The sequence below is a fragment of the Helianthus annuus genome, chromosome 7 (assembly GCF_002127325.2).
Source record: "Helianthus annuus cultivar XRQ/B chromosome 7, HanXRQr2.0-SUNRISE, whole genome shotgun sequence".
NCBI classification, from domain to species: Eukaryota; Viridiplantae; Streptophyta; class Magnoliopsida; order Asterales; family Asteraceae; genus Helianthus; species Helianthus annuus.
The window spans coordinates 41808167-41833689 of NC_035439.2; the positions used below are offsets into that span (position 1 = coordinate 41808167).

General features: G+C 37.9%; 1 protein-coding gene across 1 annotated transcript; it reads right to left on the reverse strand.

Moving 5' to 3' along the window:
- Window positions 1–2743: 2743 nt before the first annotated feature.
- LOC110932126 lies at window positions 2744–3937 on the reverse strand. The gene has a single exon (XM_022175487.1). The coding sequence runs from the start codon at window positions 3935–3937 to the stop codon at window positions 2744–2746; it is 1194 nt and encodes a 397-aa protein (XP_022031179.1).
- Between the last annotated feature and the right edge of the window lie 21586 nt (window positions 3938–25523).

Sequence of the window (25523 nt, forward strand, 5' to 3'; positions counted from 1 at the left end):
GAAAGACTCGATCTAAGACGAAATCAAAAGATGTAGTGCACCAACAGTATACAGTTACAACGCAAACAAATTGTGTAAGTAAGCAACTAAACAAACAGTGAACGTGCAATAAATGCGAAAGTGGAATCTCGGAAACTCGAGTTGTCACACGGATGAAGTCACAAAACCTTTCAATTTCTTTTCAAACTCATCAATTTTAGCTCTTGAATTCTCAGCTTCATTTTCAAGCTGAGATATTCTTTCAAGATGAGACTTGATTGTCTTTTCATTTTCAATCTTAATGTTTTCAAGAACAGAATTTTTATTGTCTAAAATTTTTATCTGTTCTTGAAATTTTGTTTCATTTGCTTTCAAATTTTTGTTTTCCAGCTTTTTCCAGAAATCTTCATTTTCTGAAGATTTCTTTTTGCTTTCCAAGTCTTTCTCTTTTTCTTTCAAACTTTTGTTTTCTAATGTCAAACTATTTAAATTACTTAACAGTTTGTCATTTTCAGATTTCAGCTTCTCACAACTTCCCTGCAAAACAAGAATCTGTTTATCATCAGCTTGCTTCTCATCCTTCAACTTTTTTACTTCCAATGTCAAACTTTCCGCATCCTTCAAGAGTTTGCCATTTTCAGTCTCATGTTTATCGTATTTAGAGCACACTGATTCAGAACTTGAGGATCCAATCTTCACAGATTCTTCTTTCATTGTGATTTCCTTTGTTTCCACCTTGTATATTCCTGCACAAAAGAGTTTAACAAAATCAAAAGGATTCATGCTTTCATCAATATAACATTTCCTTTTAATATCATATTTCAAAATACTCTTTGTAGCAAGACACACACGAATTCTTCTATCTATTTCAGCAAGTACATTCAATTCCAATTTTTGTAAATTCTTCTCCATTTCATTCATCAATTCCTTCTTTTTCTTATATTCCTTAAGAAATTTTGCATTAACCTCATTAAAGAACTGTTTTGGATAAAGTTCTTGAAAAAAATCTCTCTTTTTTAGTTCAATCAAGAATTCATCCCATTTAGCAGGTAATGCACTTTCCAATTTCGATATCTGTTCATCTCTTGATAATCTAATATTATTTTTCTTCAAATTGTCTATTAAGATTTCAAACCGTTTTTCCAACTCATCTAATGTTTCATCCTTTTGGCACATGAAATTTTCATAACTTTTGATCCAAATATCCACATCTACATTTCTATAACTACTATCCATAGTTCTCATATACCAACTATTGAAATTTTCAAGATAATCATTTTCTTTCTCATCAAACATTTTTTCCATTTCAAACAATTTCGACAAATTTCACACAAAACACACTTTCAAGCGAAATAAGGTTTTCAAGCGGAATACCCTTTAGAGTGAAATCACACTTTAAAGCAAACTACCTGATTTCGCTTGAAATGTTTCAAGCGGAATAAGCAATCTGAAGCGGAATCAAATGATTCACTCAAGCGGAATCAAACAATTCAAGCGGAAACACTGATTTCGCTTCAAATTTTCAAGCGGAATAAGAACTTTTCAGGCAGAATACTTGATTTCGCTTGAAATGTCACACTTTTTCAAGCGAAAACACAAACTACTCGTTCAAGCGGAATCAAGTTTCAGTCCATTTTTTGTTAGTTTTAGGCCGAATTTTGATCTCAATCTTTCTAGGGTTTGTTAAAATACTGTTTTACACAATATATCAAAAACTCAAACCATGTTGACCGTGAAAACTTGATTAATTGTGAAAAGAAGATGTAGAAATCAGAATTTTCCAGCAAAAACGAGCTAAACAGTAAGAACTCTTCCTCCTGAGCTCTGATACCACTTGTCGGATCGTGAAACGACCTAACGAGTTGATCAGAAGAGTGCTCAGACAGAATCAGAGGCAGAATTCATTGATTCTGTCTTTGTTTAGCTTGGATAACACTAGAAATCACTAATTTGTCTCAGTTTATTGATCTGATAACAGTTTACTAGCTGGAGACACTTTGACAAGGCTTCGCTGTCGAATACAAGAACTATACAACTGATTTCGCTCAGGAAGATATATATAGGCATGTGATTCCGCTTGAACATGCTCAAGCGGAATCACATCTCAAGCGGGATCACCATCTTAACTCAATCTCTAGATTTCGCTTGAAATGACTCCATGTCATTTCAAGCGGAATTACCTATAATATCCTATTTCTCGTTTTTCGTGCACTATACAATCAGTTCTAATCTAAGACTCGAACAAAGATGAAGTCGACAGACAACTGCACCAACAAACCCTAACTGGCTACTTCTCTACTTTCTTTTCAACCTGAGGCTCCTCGGTATGTGCGGTACTTGCTGGGTTTAGCCTATGTTGCACCTTACCTGGGGCCTCCATCTAGATCTCCTCATCTACCTCATCATCACTCCCTAACTCAACATTCTCTCTCACAACCTCCCCTAGACTCATCGCACTGCGAGTAGTGATTGCTTTCACAGAACGGTTGGTTGGGTGCGTGGTACCTGAAAACTGACCAGAAGGGGATTCTCTCAACTGCCTAGCTATATCCCCTACTGTTCTCTTAAGATCTAAAAGAGTAGACTCTTGATTTTTAAGCTGAAGATCGTGACTCTTATTAACTTGATCTTAAGTTTGAACAAATTCAGTTAGGGATTTCTGGGTCGCCTGATTCTGCGTCATTATCTGCGCGTTTTGTGTCATCATCTGAGCTAACATCTCCTCCATCCTACTCAAAGTCCCTTCGAAAGCCTTGCCACTGCCTTAACTCTCTTGATTCGACCCCCCACTAGCAAACTGCCCACTCGAACCTGAACTACTACCACTCGTATATAAACCAGGCCCCTTACTTTGATACTGACCAGATGGAAAACCAGGGGGATTGCCTGAAGGGCGATATCCACTGCTACTACCACTACCCTGCCAGCTGGAGTTAAAAATATTATTATTATTAAATTGACCCCTAGACTGACCAGCTATGAACTCAACCTGCTCTAACGTAAGTGTGGGACACTCTATCGTATCGTGACCTCCCCTACAGACCTCACGCCTATCAACCTTTTTCTTTATCTCTAGTAAATCTCTCTTCATACCCTCTAAAACAGCCACTACCAATGAATCCAAGCTAACTTGGTTTACCCCTCGACCGGCCGAGGAAGTAGTCACAGGAATTGAAGTCCTGCTGGCAGTGCTGTAATCCATATCAGAATGGGCAAAACTCTGAAACAAATCATTGCACTCAACTACCGTCTTTTTACCGATAAGCTGACCTCCTGCTGAAGTATCGAAACGAGCTCTAATCTCAAGAGTAAGACCATTGTAGAATTTTTCAACTAACGCCCAATCGGACAGACCATGCTGAGAACAGTGGGAAAGCAAGGTCTGAAAACGCTCCCACGCCAAATGGTACGGCTCATCAGGCTCCATGCGGAAGAAGTGGATCTGATCACAAAGGTGGGACGCCTTGGCTGGTGGGAAGTACTTGGCTAAGAAAGCATCGTGAAGACCTGCCCAAGTAGTGAAAGTGCCCGCTGGCTTCGAATCAAACCAGACGGCTGCGCGACCTGCGAGTGTGAATGGGAAGACCTGAAGGTATCGAGCATCGAGATTAACACCCTCAATGGAGAAGGTGCTGCAAAGGCGAGTGATGCGATTGATGTGAGCGGGTGCATCCTCGTCGTCACGACCATGGAACTGACATGAATTGGTGATGGCTGTCATGATATAGGAGGGAATCTGCCAAGACCTATCATTTGCGATGTTCGGAAGGGTGATGGGTAAAGTAGCACCGGTGAAGCCAGTGGTTGCCTGCTCGTAGACGGTACGGTTCGCCATTGCGGGTGGTGGAGAATTAGGTGGAGATGAAGAAGAAGAACTATCCTCTGATGAAGAAAGCGAGAAGGAAGACTTGATCGTAAACAGCTCGGGCGTAGGTCCCTGCGAATGCGTATGCGGCATCCACTACAAAACCGAATACAAGTACTACAACTCTAACAACTGACTCGACAAACTAAACGAAATAACTAGACTCCTACGACTCAAACTAACGAACAAATAGCACGTAATATGTCAAGTAAGTCCAAACAAAGTAATCAACGCAATTGCCAAAGAGTCCCCGGCAACGGCGCCAAAAACTTGTTGTGCTAAAAGTGGTTTAACTAAATTAACTAAATTAAACCCTAAACTAGACTCTCTAAGTTTTAAATTTATAAAACTAAGACTCTCTAAAACCTAAACCACACAACCGACAAGTGTACCGATCGATGCAATATAGCCTAAGGAAGTCCGAGTATCGAACCCAAGAGACTCTACTAAATTACGCTAATGACTCTATCTAGACTTAGACTGACACGGACTTTAACTAATTGTTTATTTGATTGGGGGGGGGGGTTTCTAAATATCCTAAAAATATAATTAAAATTATACTAACTAGACGAACTAGACGCAAACTCGAACGACGACTGAACTCAAGAGATGATGAAAGCTACCTAGGCTAGACTCCTGTTTAACTTGAAATGGATTTCTATTCGAAGCTGACGTGGTATGGAACCGGGATCTTATGATACTAAACCTATTAAGATACCAACTAAGCCCCTCAAACCCTCTCGAGGCGATTCTTGTGGCACTACCTAGGCTGTTAATCCTACCGGTTATTAGATTTCCTCACAGTCCTCTAATATCTTGAAAGTGCCCTAATATGACAATCTACCTTACAGCACGAAAGTCTAAGGCAACTACGGATTTTAATTTGGTTTAATAGACAAGAGAGTGGTTAAGGAACTAAGACCGATAATCCTAGCTATTTACCAAACCAAGACCTATTAATAATCTCGAGCTTCATAGCGACAAGAATTAGTAGAGCACTTGATTTTACAAGATTACCGAATATTGTTTCTAACGTTTGATGGCCAATTAACCCTAAATAATTAAAGGTTTATTATGTGATATAGACACTCACCAAAACCTAAAACCCTAGCCCGACTCTATTATGTGATAAAGACCGTCACCAAGAATCGAACGAAACAATAATCAAACAATCACAAGCACGCATATACACCAAATCAAAGATTCCAAAGCCGTTTACAATTCAAGATAACCCATAACCAATATCATAAAGAATAAAAATCCAATCTTTGTTAAACCATTGTCAAGCCTAGGTAGTTTAAAGTTTCTAGCCGATAATCATGTCTAACATAATAGCAACAATCATGATCAAATCTGAATTCATCATTGAACAATAAAAAACAAACAAAAAACAAAGAAACAAGATGATAGAACCCGTAAACTTCGATCCCGAGTGCTCCCGAGTGTTCCCCGACGATTCCTAGCAACCCGAACCTTCAACAAGCTTCAAAACAGCCTCCAAGATGCCCAAAGTTCGTCAGATGTTCGTCCCCAGTCGTGCGTATCTCCTGAAAATAATAGCCGCCTTCTCTTTATAATTTGCATGGGCCAGGCCACTTACGTCTGATGTTGATTCATCCAAGTTTGTTGTCTTCTCTTCTTTTTATTCGGCCCCCCACTCTTGGCAGCCCAGGCCCAACCATAGATATAAAAAAATAACAATAATATATCAATTCCTTTTTTGACTCTTGTGCCCAAAATCCCTGACGTCTAATGCCTTTTGTCAAATAATCCTTTTCTTTCTTTCTTTTTCTTTTTAAATATAATATATGACATCAGCATCTTATTCTATAGAAATAGCGGGTTCGGCCCAATCAAGAAAAATAGCGGCAATTTTACTTCGGTCTCTGGCACCCCACTCTGCCCAACTGGCTGGTTATTTCCATACTACTTGTTTTTGCTTCATTTGCACCAGGACCTGTCAAAATACAATATAATGTAATATAATACTAAAACTAAATAAAAACAAATAAAACCTATACAATAATTATACACTTTACACGGGACAAAAATGTGTATTTTACCCAACATCAGTTGTCGACAACCTAATATCAAACCCAGCTTTCTCGGCATATGACTGATACATGGAAGCTGCATCTTCCTCTTTAGCAAATACCGTACCCAAAACAGGCCTATACGCTTCCATTACATTGGGTATCCAATATCTATTGCCATTCGGTGAATCATAAAAAGTAATACGAACCGATTCCTGAAAATCTTGTATATGTGGCTCTACAATAACATAAAATAGAATATATGGAACATCGGATTATGATATGATAAAGACTTGGCATCAATAACACAAAGAATAGCACAAACAGTTACACGTGTGTGAATATGAACAAATGAAAAGAAAGCCATCAGCAGTTACACATGTGTAAATCTGAACAGGATGCTTTTACACATGTCTGCTTTCAAGATCATAAACAACCACACAAGCCTCATTTGTTTGTATGCAATTACACATGTGTAAAGCAGAACAACAAGTCACGAAACTAATTTAAGTCGAAACAATACAACATAAATGATAAAACATCAAGGCACACACAATTCAGAAGAATAAACACTCATACTGATATCGGATTAAAATAAGAAACAACTACACAAATAATTACAATACAAACAAATACATGCATACTAAAATTACTTGTAAAACATGTTGAACCCTTGACTTTTATTTTTTTTGGACAATTTCTAGCATCATGATAACCCCAAACACCACAAATTGAACAATAACGTTTATCCATCGTCTTGTGAACATCTAGAGTAGTAGTACCTTCTTCATCAACAACATTGGTATTAATGGAATTGTTCAGTGCATCATCAGAGCTGGACACATTCGATATCATGATGTTTTGCTCCTAAACAGTTGATTTACCAGATTGTAGATTCCTCATATTAGCTACACCACCTACTTCAACCAGCCCTTCTAATTGTTCCTCATGATTAACAACATTTATGCAATTCGAATCACTATTGCTCTCAAAAGTTGTAAGACAAACCATGACTGTAATTCACCAAACAACAACAAATTAGGGCAAATTATGAGCAAACATGTAGATTCCATAGATTCAATTTGAGATTGTGAAACATATAAACAAAATCAACAGTCATTGAAAATCGAAATTCAATAAACTTGTAACAAAAACAACAAATCAACAAAGATTAGAATTGAATAAACAATAATCGAAAACCTGAGTTCATACTTGCAAATCACTGAGAAATCGATGATGAATATAGCTTCATAATAGAACTGGTTGAATATTAAAAAGCCCTAAAATCGTTGAATTAATCAAACGATTGAAGAAGTCATGGAGGATTACAGATTTGCGTATGAGATTTCTTCATCTTCTTGATTTGGTAAGTGGGTGAATTCATCTTATCATTTCAGATCTGGGTTTGCTTAGATACGATTAGTATAATATAAGAGAATTGTATTTTTACTAAATTACCCTTTTCATTAAAACAAAAGGGATAAAGATGAGTGGCTGAGATTTGTTCTCATGGTTCTCACAAAAATTGGGTGTTCTCATTTAAACCCTTCCCTATATATATTTATATATATATATATATATATATATATATATATATATATATATATAGGGTAGAAAGTGGGTAGAAAGTGGATTTTCCTAGGAGGAGTTGGGTAGAAAGTGGATTTTCCTAGAAAGTTTAGGAAGCAATCAGAATGCGACACGTGGCATTGAAAGATTTTAACTAGAAGAGCAATTATGTACTTTCACAATCTATTTTTATTTTAGGAAATTATCTTCTAATAACTAACTATCCGATTTCCTCCATAGTTAGGAATCTTTTCTTTAAACTCTTTTTCTTTCTTTCTCCTTGTCGCCTCGCATGATGTTGTCGAACCCCTCTTTTTTTCTTTATATTGTTGTCGTCTTGTTTTTAGATGATGTGAAAAACAATTGCAAAAATAATTGCATTTGTCTTCTCTGCCTCTAGACTTGCACCTCCACCTTAATGATTCGAAAATAGTATAATATGGCTCCTCCTGTTGTGCTGCCGCCCCACTTGCTTATCCTTTTTTTTCCCGAATATAATAAATTGGCCAATGCCTTTTTTGTTCACGTCCACTATTATGGATATATATTGCCCCCTAAATTCCATTAGGGATTTTTTCTTCAAAGCCCACAAACAAATCCATTCCACCCAATATGATATTGGATGTTGTCGAAAGAATGCAGGGCTGGAGATTAATACCGTTGTGTTTTAGCATTCATGCTGGTAATGCTGGAGGATTTCTTGACATTGTGTTTTAACAGCAAGAAGATTAATACAGTTGTGTTTTAGCATTCATGTTGGTAATGCTGGAGGATTTCTTGACGCTGTGTTTTATTATCCATGCTAGTAATGCTGGAGGATTTCTTGACATTGTGTTTTAACAGCAAGCAGATTAACACAATTGTGTTTTAGCATTCATGTTGGTAATGCTGGAGGATTTCTTGACGCTGTGTTTTACCATCCATGCTAGTAATGCTGGAGGATTTCTTGACATTGTGTTTTAACAGCAAGCAGTTTAATACCGTTGTGTTTTAGCATTCATGCTGTTAATGCTGGAGGATTTCTTGACGCTGTGTTTTACCATTCATGTTGTTACGATGATGTGTGACATTTGTCACGATGTGTTTTCTTGATATTGTGTTTCTTCATGAAGGATAGAAGGAAGAGAGAGATAAGAGAGAAAGGGAGAAAGAGAGAGAGGGGGGAGAGAAAAATCGCAAGAAATGTGGGGTGGTTTATGGAATGACAGTTATTTCCATCTTTAAAACAAGTTAAATGACATATCTACCCCTGATTAATTAAATAATCCTATTTTTAAGAAACACATATTACCAAAATGCCATCAAGATGATCTCAACCATTAAACACACCCATTGGATGGCACGGATCGCTTCCTAGACTTTTTAGGAAAAACACACTTTCCGCAGGAGCCCCACTATATATATATATATATATATATATATATATATATATAGGGGAGGGTTTAAATGAGAACGCTAAATATTGTGAGAACCGTGAGAACAAATGAAAAAACTGCGAGAACTTGGTCAAAAACGAATCAAATTCAAAAATTTTTTCTACACTTGTCATTATTATTCAAATACAATATTAGAAATTTAATTTACACGTTTAAATTTACGTGAATTCGTAAATAAAGAAAATTTACACATGTGTAAGTTTGCCATTTACACATGTATAATCTGCTATATTTACACATGAGTAAAAAATCTAAAAAGAGTGATTTTGAAAGAAGAAATGAATTATTTGATGTTGTATCTTAATTACAATGAGTTTTGTATTAAAAAAGTTGGTTTTGATTGTTTTTTTCATTCGTTCTCACGGTTCTTGCAATATTTAGCGTTCTCAAGATAACCCTCCCATATATATATATAGGATGGTTCAAATGAAAACCACTTTTATTGTGAAAACTCGAAAACTAACTAAAATAGCCTAAAAAACACACCAAAAATTTTTTTATAAAAAATCGCAGGTTTTTGTATATATAAAAAAATTTCAAAAAAAAAATTGTATTACACATGTGAACTACAAAAAAGATTTTTTTTCTTTAATTTTTTTATATACTAAAAGTAGCGAAAATTATTATGGAAAAAAATTGGTATGTTTTTTTGGCATTTTTAATTAGTTTTCGAGTTTTCACAATAACTAGTGGTTTTCATTTGAACCATCCCCTATATATATATATATATATATATATATATATATATATATATATATATATATATATATATATATATATTCTTAACGTTAAAACACCAACTTGAACCGGGACGCACCAAAAACTGTGACAACTCGAGTTTCCAATATTCTATCTTCGCATTAATTGCACGTTAATTGCTTAAGTTGTTTGTTTAAACGACCTGTTAGCCTTGTAATTGTACACGTTGGATTATATGTTGAGATGTTTGTTGGACATGTTATCTATTTAATATGATTATGGTGTTTAGTGATATAACATGAAACCTATTTGCAAAACTTAAAATATTTAAATCTTGAATGGCCTCGACGAAACAAAAGTGTTTCGCCATCTACACTCCGACGAAACTAAGGAGTGTTTCGCCGGCCCAACATTTCGCCGAAGCCCATTAAGGGCCCAGTACGTTACGCGAATATTTATTGTGTATTACGGTTCCATTCGTCACACTTTTAGCAAATAAAAAAACCTAGAGCTCTCTCTCCCTGTTGACGGCGACTGTGTGTCCTCGAAGCCATCTAAAATCGATCAAGTCATTCTTTCCGTTCAACCGGTTAGTGTGTAATATCTCAGATTGATCAAACTGTTAAGTTGTTATGTAGATGGTTGTTAGTATGTTTAAATTCCATTGATTGTTGAGGATGATTATTTGTGAACCTGATAGCAATTAGGGTTTCTTGGTTTTGTTGATTGAATAGATTTTGATCAGTGAGATAGGCTGTCTGTATTGCTGAAACTGCGAAATTGTATTCGTGCAATGGCCATCATATATGCTAGATTGTTTAAGGTTAACACGTTGATCGGAGTTTCGTGCTCCGGTCAAAGATAAGATTTATAAGCCCTATTTACCCTTAACAAATAGCTAGTGGTAGCAAGGGGTCGAACCACGAAGAGTATGTGGTTTGTGTGTGGATTCGGTAATTGTTAACCTAAGATTTCTACAAGTTTTAGTTTCAACTCAAATGCATTCGATTAACGGATTTAGTGTACCGTGACTTAGGTGCTACTAGCTATCAACGTCCCGAAGAATGGACAAAAAGACACTTTGTAATAAACACAAGTAAATCCTAACAACGATAATGCACAATTACATATCACCATTTCGCAAAGTCATAACTTTTAACATCGCTCGACAATTCATGAATTCGCAACAAATGTAATACTATTATCAAGAGTTTCAAAAACCAAATACAAATTGTCACTAAGTTGAAACAAGAACAATTCGAAACCCTAAAATTAACAACTACCTACACCGGGGTGAAACCGAGATGATTAGCCGCTCATGGTTGATAAAGCTTGATCACCGGAAGTTTGGAACACGAATGATGTCATCTTGAAGCTTGTAGGATGAAGGAATGATGGATAATTAGGGTTCGTGGATGAAGATGGTGAGTGTGAATGAAGGATGGAGAATTAGGGTTTGAATGGATGAATTGATTGTGGTGGTTCTTGATGATGATTCGGGTGTTGGAAGTGAAGAAGGTCGAATGGTAGGTGATCGATAGTGAATCGTGGCTCCAAGATCAAGTTCAAAACTCAAAAGTGAGTGTAACTCCCGTATTCATTGATGACCATCCCCTTTAATTCGTCAAAACAAGCTAAAACTTCAAACAAACGCGGCTGCAACACAGAGGGACCGTCGCCGACGGTGTGTGCTTATTCAATTTCACCCGACGGCCTAACACGCTGTCTACGGTGAATTCTGGTGACGGCAATTTACACAGGGTCGTCGGCGACGGCCCATATGGGCGTCGGCGACGGTGCTCCGAATCCTGTTTCTTCGTTTTTCGCGTTCCTTGCTCTCGGTTGACCCGTTTCGCTTCCCGGTGGTTTGTTTTTCATCTCGATGACCCGTAAAGCTCCCAAAAAGCTCCTTAAACTCCGTTAGACCTGCAAAATACATATCTAATCAAAAGTAGGCAGTTCGAAACTAAAACTTGTGTAAAAACATCAAATTAAACAATTACAAGCACCGGTTTTCGACCACGTATCACATCCCCACACTTGTCTTTTGCTTGTCCTCAAGCAAATCTGTTTTTCACTTTCACGTGGATCGAACAACGAACACACTCCCCATTCCTGAGACGAAGGTTAAGGTCCAATGTCATGCTAAAGTTCAAACTCTTCACAATATTCAACATATTTAACGGTAATGTGATTTTATTTGCACAAATGGTTACCCAAGATTAACCCGCCCGTAAAACCAACAATTCATGCACATCCCTCACAATGTTCTCTCCACTCGGCTTGTAAATTGGCTAATATTTATAATGTATTAGCACTTCAAAGAATATTCACTCAAAACCGATTAGAACATATACCCGCATAAGCTTGCAACTCAATCATTCCCCACTATTGATCACGAACACTAAACACAAGTCATAAGGTCTTGTAAGGGTTGTAACGGGGCTAGGCTAAGGGTAGGAATTAGGATATTTTTAAAGTAGCTAAGGCGATGAAAATTCGATTTTTATTACAAACCACGAACCTAGACAAAACTAAATATAACTATCAACTATAAGGCAACAACTTTCTCCTTTTATTCAACTGCTACTGACACATCTTTTTGTGTTTTTCTCAATGCCTTTTCAACTCTTTTTCATAACATTTTCTGATTTTGATATTTTTTTTAACAATCAAAAACAACTATACAATTGAAATTACTATAATCGAATTTTCATCACACGAGCTTAAAAGAAAAGGTTTGCCGGTTATGGGCTATAGGTGGTCAAACGAAAGGTTTAGGCTCAAAATGGGCGACTAGGGGATTTATTTGGGTAAGGATAGATAAATGGTTTTAAGAGAAAAGGTTTACCTAATGCCTTAATCATTCTCGTGCTTGTATTCGGTCTATAGTCTCAAACGTATCAAAAGTTGCAAGTTCTACAATATATGACTAATGGTCCACTCAAACAAAGAAACATAAACATGTAATCTATGATATAAAAGTGGCTCAAACTCTCACATATCTAGAAGGGTATGGTATGTGACATGCATAAACTACTAGTTTCTTAGGCGGATTATTCCCAAATAACCACCCACTAAATACACGTCATGCTATTAACTTGAACTTGACCATGACAAAAGACCAAATGGGTTTTGCCATCCCTCGTTGACTTAGTTACTTGTGCTTTTAAGATCGCTTTTTAGACAAGATATTTTGAAAAAAATTTTGCAATTTTCCCCCATCCCCACACTTGAGGTAAACATTGTCCTCAATGTGTAGTGTTTAAATGAACGGGTCAAAAACGAAAAAATTTTCTACTCCCCCATCCCCACACTTGAAGTACATATTGTCCTCAATGTGTGAAAACTAGAGTATTAGATGCACAAGGGATGTGACACGGCTAATTCCCCCAAATTTTCACCCCGGAAATAAAATACAAAAATACACTCCACTTATTGCTAAACTAAGAATCAAGGTAAAAGGAAACGCATGCACCTGATTTTTCGTTTGATGCCCGTGTCTTCTTCTTCTCTTCATAAAACCGGTTGTCTCTCGAACATCATATACCTACAAATTCTAACCCTTGTGTAGAAGCATGCTTCTCACAACTAGGGGTGTTCAAGATCGGATAATCCGGTTTTCGGATATCCGAAAATCGGATATCCGAAATTTCGGATAGTGAAATATTGACATCCGAACCCGAATCCGAAATTTCGGATATCCGATTTTCGGATATCCGAAATTTCGGATTCGGGTTCGGATATCTAATCGGATATCCGAATATCCAATTTTTTATTTAATTTTTATTTTTTTATTATTTTTTAATATTTGGAACCAGATTTTTCGGATAGTTTCGGATATCCGAATATAAATTTCGGATACTTTTCGGATATTTTTTCGGATATTTCGGATATTTTTCGGATACTTCGGATATTTTTCGGATACTTCGGATATTTTCGGATATTCGGATATCCGAAAAAATAAAAATTAATTTTTCGGATATTTTCGGATAATCTGATTATCCGAAAATTTTCAAAATCACTATCTGAATCCGAATCCGAATTTTCGGATTATCCGATTTTCGGATATCCGAAAATTCGGATATTTCGGATACGGGTTTTCGGATATTTCGGATTCGGTTTCGGATTCGGATTTTTTTGAACACTCCTACTCACAACCATTGAAATTTGTTAGGAGTTTAGTTCTACCGTTTTTATAAAAGTATTACCAAATCATGCGTTAAATTACCTTGATTTTTGTGGAAAAATAAATTACAACAACAACAAACCTAACTCACTTTCGTAGGAATCACGGTTGCATTTAGCTCATGCAACAAGCCCTTTTAAACCCCCCAATAGCTTGGGAGGACGAGAGGTCTCGTGAGGGTTATATAAGGAACACACTCACAACGTTCATTTAACTAGGCGAGAATTTAAATAACAAAATGAAAATAATGAAAATAAAAAAATATATACAGCAACAACAACAAAAGGCATACCTCGCCTCTACCGCTGATATCTCTCATTAGGGTTCACTGGCGGGTTCGGCTAGTACGGATAACTAGTGAGGGCCTCAAACATATCCCTGTAGTTATCTAGCGGGCTTGACTCTTGTTGAGGTGGCGGTTGGTACGGCATCGGAACGAAACTCGAGCCGACTGCCTCGGGCCAATGAGGGGTTGGATCGGCTGGCCCTTGCGGATGAGGAAGGTTGGGGTAATCGGTCCACCCCGAATGTTCAGCATATGGGAGGCAAGCTTGATAATCTCTTTGATGGCGCTCTTGGTCATGGAGCACCTTGAAGTTATTAATCGCCATCTGGTTAGAGAAGGCCAACGCTCCCCATTGGCGTTGGTCCAACTCTCTTAGTGTGGTTTGGCGCCTAGCCTCCTCTTCTTCCCATGCCCGTCTGTGGGCCCTTTCTTCCTCTTGCAACTGTATCATGCGTTCCATTTGTGACTGTTGCAACGCATGTTGCAGCTGCTGTTCCTCCAGCTGCTTTTCCACCCTCTCGCGAAAAGATGCTTGAAAACCCCATTGTTGCTGCGAGTACGCCCCTTGCGCCTCTTCCCATTCTTTCCTACTAGCATGGTATTCTCTTGCTTCACCAATGCCCGCCGACACATTGTCGTAGACCGCTTGATTTCCACGGGTCAACAACCGGTACGACGGTATTTGCCTTTGATTCACAAAATCTACCACATTGGCAGAGATTTCCCTATGCTGTTTCCTGTACCTACGCCTCGGTCCCCGTGTACCAGAAGGATCAGTCTCCTCCTCAACATCGGGCATCTCCTCATCGCCCTCTTCTTCATCACCTTCTTCATCACCCTCTTTGTCATTGAACCGATAGCTATCTCCTTGTTCATCTTCAACCGTGTGCAAATGCCCAAAAGCTCTTTCATGGTTATTTTCCAATGCCGCCTCATAGTGGCAAAGCTGAACTGATCAATGGGCTTAGACACCCACAGTGAATCTTGAGGCAACGCATTCTGTTGGAGAATCATGGCGCTAATCAACCTTGCATAGGGAATCATCTTTCGTTTAAACGATTCCCGTGTATCCCATGTGTTGATCATAACAATTTGACGCCACGAGAGCTTGGGCGTCCCATATAACAATGCATGCAAAACCCGGCAGTCGGGTGCCTTCACCGTTCCACGGTCTCCGAACCGTACCATAATGTTCTCTAACGAGATACCTTGGAGTATCTTTCCCATCAAAGACAAATCGGTTCTTGAGTCACTTGTATACCCAGAACCCGGTAGTGTGTCCTCTAAAAGACTCACTGGATCAGCGTCGTTTTTCTTGTTGTCTAAAATTGATCATACCCATAGTAGTCATAAGCTTCGACCCCAAGCGAGTCAAATCTCGCAATAGCATTCATATGCTCGAAGGACATGATCATTTGACTTTTTCCAATGTTACCAATCAATTTCCACCTATGAGCCGGCCTATCGGAATTTTCAAAACGGAGAGTAGACAGCCATTCACAAACTGCCCCCAAATATACTCGAGTGGTGATATCATCACACCAGTCAATCACCCGTTCCCAACCAAGCTTTTCAAACCTCTGCACTATGCCGATCTTCCGAAACTCCTCGACATCTACTATACGCTCACATACTGCCCTTTCGGGTACGGGTTTTGAAACACCCGTAACCATCTTCATCTTCCACATCTTAGCTTCTAGCCTCTTATTGTTGTACCGTGAAAGAGCCTTTGTTTTCTCGTCTTTCCACACTGAAGCCGACCTACTGTTCTTAGCCTCTTCCCAATCCCAATCTTGTCGAATAAGTTGGCCATCACCTTCCTCTACATTGCTCAATTGCTCCCACCGCTTTTGATATACCCCGGAGCCCGAACCGGCTCCCGAAGATGACCATTGACCGGAGGTCTTTGCTTTCTTGCTTCCACGAAACATGACTACAATCAAAAGACGAAGGAAACAACAATTAGTATACCCCAACTCAATCAATCTCAAACTTTAAACATAGCATGTAATGTTGAATTTCAATCAAAATTTAGATGTAAAATCGCCTTTTTAAACTTCCAAAGTCGCTCATTTTATCATCTATATCAATTTAACATGTTTTAATCATAAAATTTCTCAAAAGTTCATGGTTTCAACAATGTTCAACATCACTACTATGTTCAATCATGCAAAAATCTAGTGTAATCACATCACTAAGACTAAAGCATGCTCAACTCCCACCCAAATCAAACAAACATCCTTAAATTTTTACTAAAACATCCTACATTGTGATAAACAACCTACTCTTAAACCATAAGCTTAAAGTTTCGGAAGAAATCAACAATTTATATGACAATCAAGCATAAATTAAGTGAAAGTTCATACCTTTGGTGAAGATTAACAAGAAGAACTATGAAAAAGTGTAAAGCAAGGTACTTTGATGAACACCCTCAAAAACCCTAAAATTTCATGCCCAGAAATCTTGCAAACGAGCAAGGATTGATGGAAACTATTATGGGGGTTTTGTTCCTCTCGAAAAATCACTCAAGTTAGGCTCAAGAATCGTTCGACTTGATGAAGATTTGAAGAAGTTATGAGAAGTAGAAGGATTATGGTTCTAGAGGAAGTTTTGGAGAAGATGAAGTGTAGAGAGAGAGATGAGCAGGTGTTTTCACGAAATTATGGGAATAGAGATGATATTGGGTTAATTTCGGGTCAGATGTGTGGTGAAAAGAGGTTTCGGGTCAAGTTTGGATACCCACAAGTGACTTTGGATGCGAGTTATAGGCCACAAACACATTCCGCGTCGGCTGAAGAATGAAAGACCGTCGGCGACGGACAGACCCACCGTCGGCGACGGTCAATGGATTTTTGGCTGGGTGGCGACGGCTTAATTAGCTGTCTACGGTGAAAAGTGGGCTACGGAGGGTTTGAGAAGCCGTGGGCGACGCCCACATTAACCGTCGGCGACGGTTTTTCAAACTTCAATTATTATTTATTTATTAATTTTTATTTTTTTTATTTTTTTATGAAAAATATGAGGAATTTTGTGCACCTTTTCTAAAGGGACTATGTATATACAAAAAATCCTAAAAATTGTTAAAATTCTTTTTGTGAAATTTTATAAGTTAAAATTTTTAAACGCAATAACCGTCAATTTTTAAACGCAATAACCGTCAACGGCCCTACCACCCCCCAAAAAAATCGTGTATTGTCCTTAATGCACATAACAAAGCCTAAACACATACCTTGTGTCTTCATGACCCGTTCGGAATGTCCGGACTTCACACAATCAAGAGAGATTAGTATGAAACAAAAGCGATTATATCTAAAACACACAAACAATTAAATAATTATACATAACTTTACACAAAATATTACCGGTCCTTATCACTCGACCTCATAAACCGGTATGCTTACCACGAAGCTCACCGATTCTTTGTTTTCATCTACCTTTTCGTTACCGTCGAGAAACGGTTTTAGCCGATGACCATTTACCGTTTGCCGTACCCCATCCTTCGGGTCCTCGATAGTAACATCACCCAACTGTCCGACCCGGGTGATAACATAGGGTCCCATCCATTTGCTCCGGAGCTTCCCGGGAATGAACTTAAGCTTTGAGTTGTAAAGCCACACCTTTTGGCCAATCTCGAACTCTTTCTTTCTCAACTTAGCATCATGCGCCTTCTTCATCCCATCCTTGTACTTAGACGCGCATTCATATGCCATTTCCCTTAGCTCCTCCAATTCACACAACTTGAGCTTCCGTTCCTTACCTGCATCATCATACTAAACATTAACTTCCTTAATAGCCCATAATGATTTGTGCACAAGTTCAACCGTTAAATGGCAATTTTTACCATAAACCAACCGGTAAGGTGTAGTGCCAATAGGTGTCCTATGTGTCGTACGGTAGGCCCATAAAGCATCGTTCAACTTAATTGACCAATCCTTAAGGTCCGCCTGCATGGTCTTTTGCAAAATCTCTTTGATTTGCCTATTTGACACCTCAACTTGCCCGCTTGTTTGCGGGTGATAGGGGGTAGCAATCCTATGGTCAACACCAAACCGTTTTAGAAGTTTCCCAAACCGAAAATTTTTAAAATGAGATCCTCCATCACTTATGATGACACGAGGAATCCCAAACCTTGAAAAAATATTAGTTTGAACAAAGTTACAAACCACGGAATGGTCGTTTGTCTTGGTGGCTATTGCTTCGACCCATTTTGACACATAGTCAACGGCCACCAAGATATACAAGTTGCCATAAGAATTGGAGAATGGTCCCATGAAATCAATACCCCATACATCGAAAACATCGACTTCAAGGATTGGTTGCATGGGCATTTCGTCCCTTTTTTAAATGCCCCCTAATTTTTTACACTCTATACAACTTTTTGAAATGCCCCCTAATTTTTTACACTCTATACAATTTTTGGCAAACTCATTTGCATCTTTAAAAATAGTAGGCCAATAAAGACCACTATTAACACTTTATGACCCGTTTTATGACCACTAAAATGGCCACCACATGCAAACGAGTGTAAATGTTGCAACACGCTTGGAATCTCTTCATCGTCTATGCATCTTCGTATCACTTGATCCGCACATTCCTTCCACAAGTGCGGTTCTTCCAACCAGTAATACTTGATTTGAGACATGAAGTGTTGCCTCTTCCGTTTATCCTAATGTGCTGGCATATCACCTGTAACAAGATAATTGACAATGTTAGCATACCGTGGAAATTTATCTAATTTCATTATGTGCTCATCTGGGAACGACTCATTGATCTCTAAGGACTTCTGATGTGGGTTAAAATACACATATTTGTCCCGTGTAAAGTGTATAATTATTGTATAGTTTTTATTTGTTTTATTTAGTTTTTAGTATTATATTATATTATTTTGTGTTTTGGCAGGTCCTGATGCAAATGGATCGAAAAAGAGTAAAAAGGAAATAACGAGCCAGTTGAGTGGAGTAGACCGCCAGTGACCGAAGGAAATATGCCGCTATTTTCCGTGATTAGGCCGAGACCACTTATCTCTATATTATAAAATAAAAAAAAATAAAAAAAAAGAAAGGCAAGAGATCACATTATTTAGTATCCTAGTGGGCCATGAATGGTGAAAAAAAAATAAGCAGATATGGTCACGTGATACATCAAGACTTAGTGTGTGGGTGAATTACCAAATTACATTATGGTGCCATCACCATTGTTCTTTATAAGAGAAAAAGGAGTACTGCATATATTATGACAATCATGGGCTCCCCAATAGAAAACAGAATCATATTTTTGGAGGATTATAATTGGGCTGCACATGAAAGGGAGGGGAGCCCTATTATTTTCGGGAGGCACTTCTAGGAGTTTTTGACGGCAGCAAAACGCACGAACAGAAAAGATAATATATTGGGAGAGAGGCAACTGGAGCAAGGGAAGCAAGGAAAAGAGAAAGAAGGAAAAAAGGGGTATCATTATTGTTAATTTGCAACCCGAGTAGATCTAACACTTAACTTTGTTCTTTTTATTTTTAAAACATGATGTATGCGATTATATTGAACATGGTTTATGCGTTTTTATTTACTATGAGTAGCTAAACTTTTTATGGTTGTCTAGGGTTGATGAACTAGACGATTTGTTTGAATGAATAACTTTTGGTTTTGAATGAATGTGATGATTTACATGATATAATTTTTGAACCCGATTCTAATTATTTGTGTGTTGGTTTTGATTGGTTTGATGATTTATTTGTTGGTTCCATTGCTCTAGATACTTAGAAATATACTTTAGAGCCGGGAGTCAGTCTAGGTTGTAATCTTTCGGTCTAGACCTTGAAGGTGAGAAATCTAATTCAAGTTTAATAATTATTAAAACCAATTAATTAAAACGTGCAATCTCTTCTAGAGGTGAGAAATCTAATCTAGAATTGCTAGGTTATTAGCTGGGCGTTGTTTGACAGCTTGGGTGGCCGATAACTCGGGTTCATCTGTTTATTCGCGTCTAGAGTTTCCTAGGGTCTCGGTGTTCTTAGTTATTTCTGTTTCATAATTTGAGGGGTTTAGTAATAAATTACTTAATACCTGATAGTTGTGGGATTTGGTGGTCGATAGCTCGAGCCGGTTCGTTCTAGCACTTCACATTTAGTCTTGCTTCTTCATTTGGGACATCTCTAGCGGGGGGTCAATTGAGGGAAATAGATATTTAGCCGTTATCATTGTCACATTAGCATTGCATGATTCTAGGGATTCGATACCTAGGTAGTTCTCTCTCATCACTGTCTGCTTCCCGTCACTTCACCACCTTGCTTGCTTTCATTGTTCTTTTGTTTACTCACGTTAGTATAATTAGGAAAAAATCAAAATACAAATTAAAACCAGTTAACTATTAGTTGAGTCAGAGTCTAGTTTAGCGTCGCTAGTGTCTCGTGGGTTCGATACTCGGACTTCATTAGGCTTTACTACGTACGATAGGTACACTTGCCTGTCAGTGGTCTAGCATTTAGAGAGTCTTAGTTTATAAATTTAAAACTAGGGTGTCTAGATTAGGTTAGTAGTTTTTATAGACCGCATTTACCACATCAAGTTTTTGGCGCCGTTGCCGGGGACACTTAGGCGATTGCGTTATTAGCTTTGACTGATCTTATTTGTTTAATTGGTCTTATTTGTAGTTCGAGTCTTAGGGTTTGTGTCTAGTAGTAGTGTGTCTAGTCGTATTTGTAAATATATTTTTATTAGTTAATTTTTTTTTACATATTTTTTTTATCATGTGTTTTATCTGTGGAGGGCCCCATTACACCAAATATTGTCCAAACGATTCGGGGTGTCCCATAGATTTCGATGCTAACCCTCTTGTGCAGCCACAGTCATATCAATCTTGGAATTGGCAACCTGAACGAACACCAGAGGGCTTCCGTGACTGGGTTAAGGCTGCTAAGGAAGAAAGAGAAAGGGGAATTCGAGCCGCACTTGATAGGTTAAATTCACAGAGCTTGAAGAGCCAAGGCCGTTACACGTATGATATAAATGGAAATTATCTAGGATATCAAACGGCTGATGGTGAGATGGATTATACAATTTTAGATCCAGGGGGAGAAATGTGCATGGGGATCTCACAGTCAGGTAAATATTGCGATTCTACTTTTAATTATTATAATTCTCATGAATCAGATTTACCCTTGTCTTGTGAGGATGATGACGTGCAGGTTTCACATTTTGAGCCCATGTATGAAGAAGATGAGGATCACACTCATGAACCAGAGACGATAATGGACGTTGAAGTCCCACCTCCGGTTCAAAAAATCGTTAATTCCAGCTATTGGTGTCCCACGCCATGGGATATTGATGATGGATTTTGGAGTGATGATGATGAGGGGGTAGTAGAAGAGGCAGAGTTGGAGATGCCTGACTATACCACGTCCCTTAGAGATGAAGAAGCTAGTGAGCCACTAGACAAGATGGAAGATGCAAAAATTGAGGAGCATGTACCATCTTGGGAGGAGGAGTTTGGTGATGAGTTGGTAGGATTGCCAACTCTTGTGGAAGTAGAATTTGACCCAGTCGGTGACCTCGCATGCTTAGAGAAATTACTTGAAGGTGAACCGGCCATGGAGATCAAACAAATACCAAACGAAGAAGAAAAGGAAGTGGCTGAGGAGTTTGACAGCTGGCCCGTGGAAAAGCTAGAAGTTGGATCGCCACAACAATTAAGAACACGGGAGAAGGCACAAAGGAACTTGGATCGACAAAGTATGAGGATACAAAGGTGGTGCAAAAGGAAGTTCAAGGCAACACTAAAGTGCAGAGACAATCACCACTCTTCTCATTACATGCCTCGAATCAGGTTTGGTCCAGGTAAGTTTAAGTATTGGTGGCCTGACCCGTTTGGAAATGTCAAAAGGTTTATAAATTCCACCCTTAAAATTTTAATTAATAATAAGGGACGGGTGGAATTAAACGGGTTAGATAGAGGTTGGATAAAGGAGAAACCTCCTGATTAAATTCAAGTGTGGGGAGGTTTTGTAAAGTTTTGTAATTTTATATATTCGGTAGTTTGTAGAGTTTGTATATTTAGTCATTTATTTTGTACCATGAGTCTAACTTAGTAGTTTTGAGTCGTTTTTTTTAGAGTCGGTACTGCTTGGGTTTTTGCTTGTTTTTGTTTATGCAGGTTTGAATATGTACCACCCGTACTCAATCTCCATTCGGGTGATTTTGGAGCTGCTTTTTAATTTCAAGGAATTTACCAAGTATGCTAGTTAGAGTCAAAGCCGATCGCGACCAAAATGCTATACGATCGAGCTGGATTAGACGAGAGTTTTGGAGCTTACACGTTATTAAACCAGCTAAGTCCTTTCCAATTTGCCATTAGTCTTTTTATTCTTATTTATTTTTAGTATTTTGAGTCGGTTTCCATCCTACATTGAGGGCAATGTAGAGTTTAAGTGTGGGGATGGGAAACTGTCGTTTAGGTCTTAGTTAGTGAGTCTTGAGTCATAAAAATTAAAAAATTAAAAAAAATTGAAAAATTTGAAAAAAAAAGTTTGTTGCGAGTCCCGGTCCTTTAGCGCGTAGAAAAAAAAACCTTTTCAAAACGTCGGTCAAAAACAGTTTAATTGTTGAATTTACGAGTCGAGAGCGTATGTTTCTTTAAGTTGCGGGATAGTAGGTTGACTGAATCGGTTTTTGGGAGTAAAAGGTTTTGGGATGCCTAGGATAGTGGATGGAGCCGGAGAGTAAATTGATTGTGCATTGTCGATATCGGTAGCCCTTATTTACCACATGATAGTGAGATTTGAGCCTTTACATGTTTCATATTTATATGTTCACTACTTTCGTTTCATGTGTGTATACCGACTTGTTGCATCACTTTAGAACTTGTGCGTTTTGATACAGTTTGAGACCTTCGGTTAGGATTTGACATGGATGTGATAGAGGCATTAGGATCACCCTATTTGTGTAGCCTTTGTGTTTGACCCGTTTCACTATTACCCTTAGATACCACTTTGAGCCTAGCCATTCGTTTGTTACCCTTTTGTGATTTGATAACCGGATCGTGTTATGTTATTATATTTACATGAAAAAAAAGAGAAAAATGAAAAAAAAACGAGAAGAAAAAGGAAAAAGAAAAAAAAATATAGAATAAAGTTGTAGGTCAAAATGACCAACATGCTAGTATTTGTTTCGTGCTTATCCGGTTTATCGTGTGATTATGTGTTTAGCCACTTATTCCCAAAAAAAAAAAAAAAAAAAAAAAACCAACCTTTAGCCCTTACCTACCCAATAAAGCCCTCTTGATCCGTGTTAAATTCTAACAATTAGGTGGAGATCTGATTGACGTACAAGCTTATGATAGTGTTGCTTCATAGTTTGGTTTTGAGAGTTCACTTGAATTATCACATATATCAACCGAGTGTCGAGTGAAATTGTGAGGGGTGTTGACATTGCATGATTGGTTGCTTGAAGGTGAGAAAAGCTTGATTAGGTAGGCTCGTTTTTTTTTTTTGAAAGATATTATGATTCATCAACCTTTTGAACGTTGTAAGTCTTGCGAAACCGCTGTGTTTAATGATTTCGTAGTTCGCGTTATAACTTGTTCGAGACTTGCGTTATTGTTAAGTGTTTGAGTTGGACATGTTGCTTGGGATTTTGCTTAGGGACAAGCAAAAGGTAAAGTGTGGGGATATTTGATGTGGGTTAAAATACACATATTTGTCCCGTGTAAAGTGTATAATTATTGTATAGTTTTTATTTGTTTTATTTAGTTTTTAGTATTATATTATATTATTTTGTGTTTTGGCAGGTCCTGATGCAAATGGATCGAAAAAGAGTAAAAAGGAAATAACGAGCCAGTTGAGTGGAGTAGACCGCCAGTGACCGAAGGAAATATGCCGCTATTTTCCGTGATTAGGCCGAGACCACTTATCTCTATATTATAAAATAAAAAAAAAATAAAAAAAAGAAAGGCAAGAGATCACATTATTTAGTATCCTAGTGGGCCATGAATGGTGAAAAAAAAATAAGCAGATATGGTCACGTGATACATCAAGACTTAGTGTGTGGGTGAATTACCAAATTACATTATGGTGCCATCACCATTGTTCTTTATAAGAGAAAAAGGAGTACTGCATATATTATGACAATCATGGGCTCCCCAATAGAAAACAGAATCATATTTTTGGAGGATTATAATTGGGCTGCACATGAAAGGGAGGGGAGCCCTATTATTTTCGGGAGGCACTTCTAGGAGTTTTTGACGGCAGCAAAACGCACGAACAGAAAAGATAATATATTGGGAGAGAGGCAACTGGAGCAAGGGAAGCAAGGAAAAGAGAAAGAAGGAAAAAAGGGGTATCATTATTGTTAATTTGCAACCCGAGTAGATCTAAACACTTAACTTTGTTCTTTTTATTTTTAAAACATGATGTATGCGATTATATTGAACATGGTTTATGCGTTTTTATTTACTATGAGTAGCTAAACTTTTTATGGTTGTCTAGGGTTGATGAACTAGACGATTTGTTTGAATGAATAACTTTTGGTTTTGAATGAATGTGATGATTTACATGATATAATTTTTGAACCCGATTCTAATTATTTGTGTGTTGGTTTTGATTGGTTTGATGATTTATTTGTTGGTTCCATTGCTCTAGATACTTAGAAATATACTTTAGAGCCGGGAGTCAGTCTAGGTTGTAATCTTTCGGTCTAGACCTTGAAGGTGAGAAATCTAATTCAAGTTTAATAATTATTAAAACCAATTAATTAAAACGTGCAATCTCTTCTAGAGGTGAGAAATCTAATCTAGAATTGCTAGGTTATTAGCTGGGCGTTGTTTGACAGCTTGGGTGGCCGATAACTCGGGTTCATCTGTTTATTCGCGTCTAGAGTTTCCTAGGGTCTCGGTGTTCTTAGTTATTTCTGTTTCATAATTTGAGGGGTTTAGTAATAAATTACTTAATACCTGATAGTTGTGGGATTTGGTGGTCGATAGCTCGAGCCGGTTCGTTCTAGCACTTCACATTTAGTCTTGCTTCTTCATTTGGGACATCTCTAGCGGGGGGTCAATTGAGGGAAATAGATATTTAGCCGTTATCATTGTCACATTAGCATTGCATGATTCTAGGGATTCGATACCTAGGTAGTTCTCTCTCATCACTGTCTGCTTCCCGTCACTTCACCACCTTGCTTGCTTTCATTGTTCTTTTGTTTACTCACGTTAGTATAATTAGGAAAAAATCAAAATACAAATTAAAACCAGTTAACTATTAGTTGAGTCAGAGTCTAGTTTAGCGTCGCTAGTGTCTCGTGGGTTCGATACTCGGACTTCATTAGGCTTTACTACGTACGATAGGTACACTTGCCTGTCAGTGGTCTAGCATTTAGAGAGTCTTAGTTTATAAATTTAAAACTAGGGTGTCTAGATTAGGTTAGTAGTTTTTATAGACCGCATTTACCACATTAACTTCGGATCCTCTTCAACCGTCAACCGG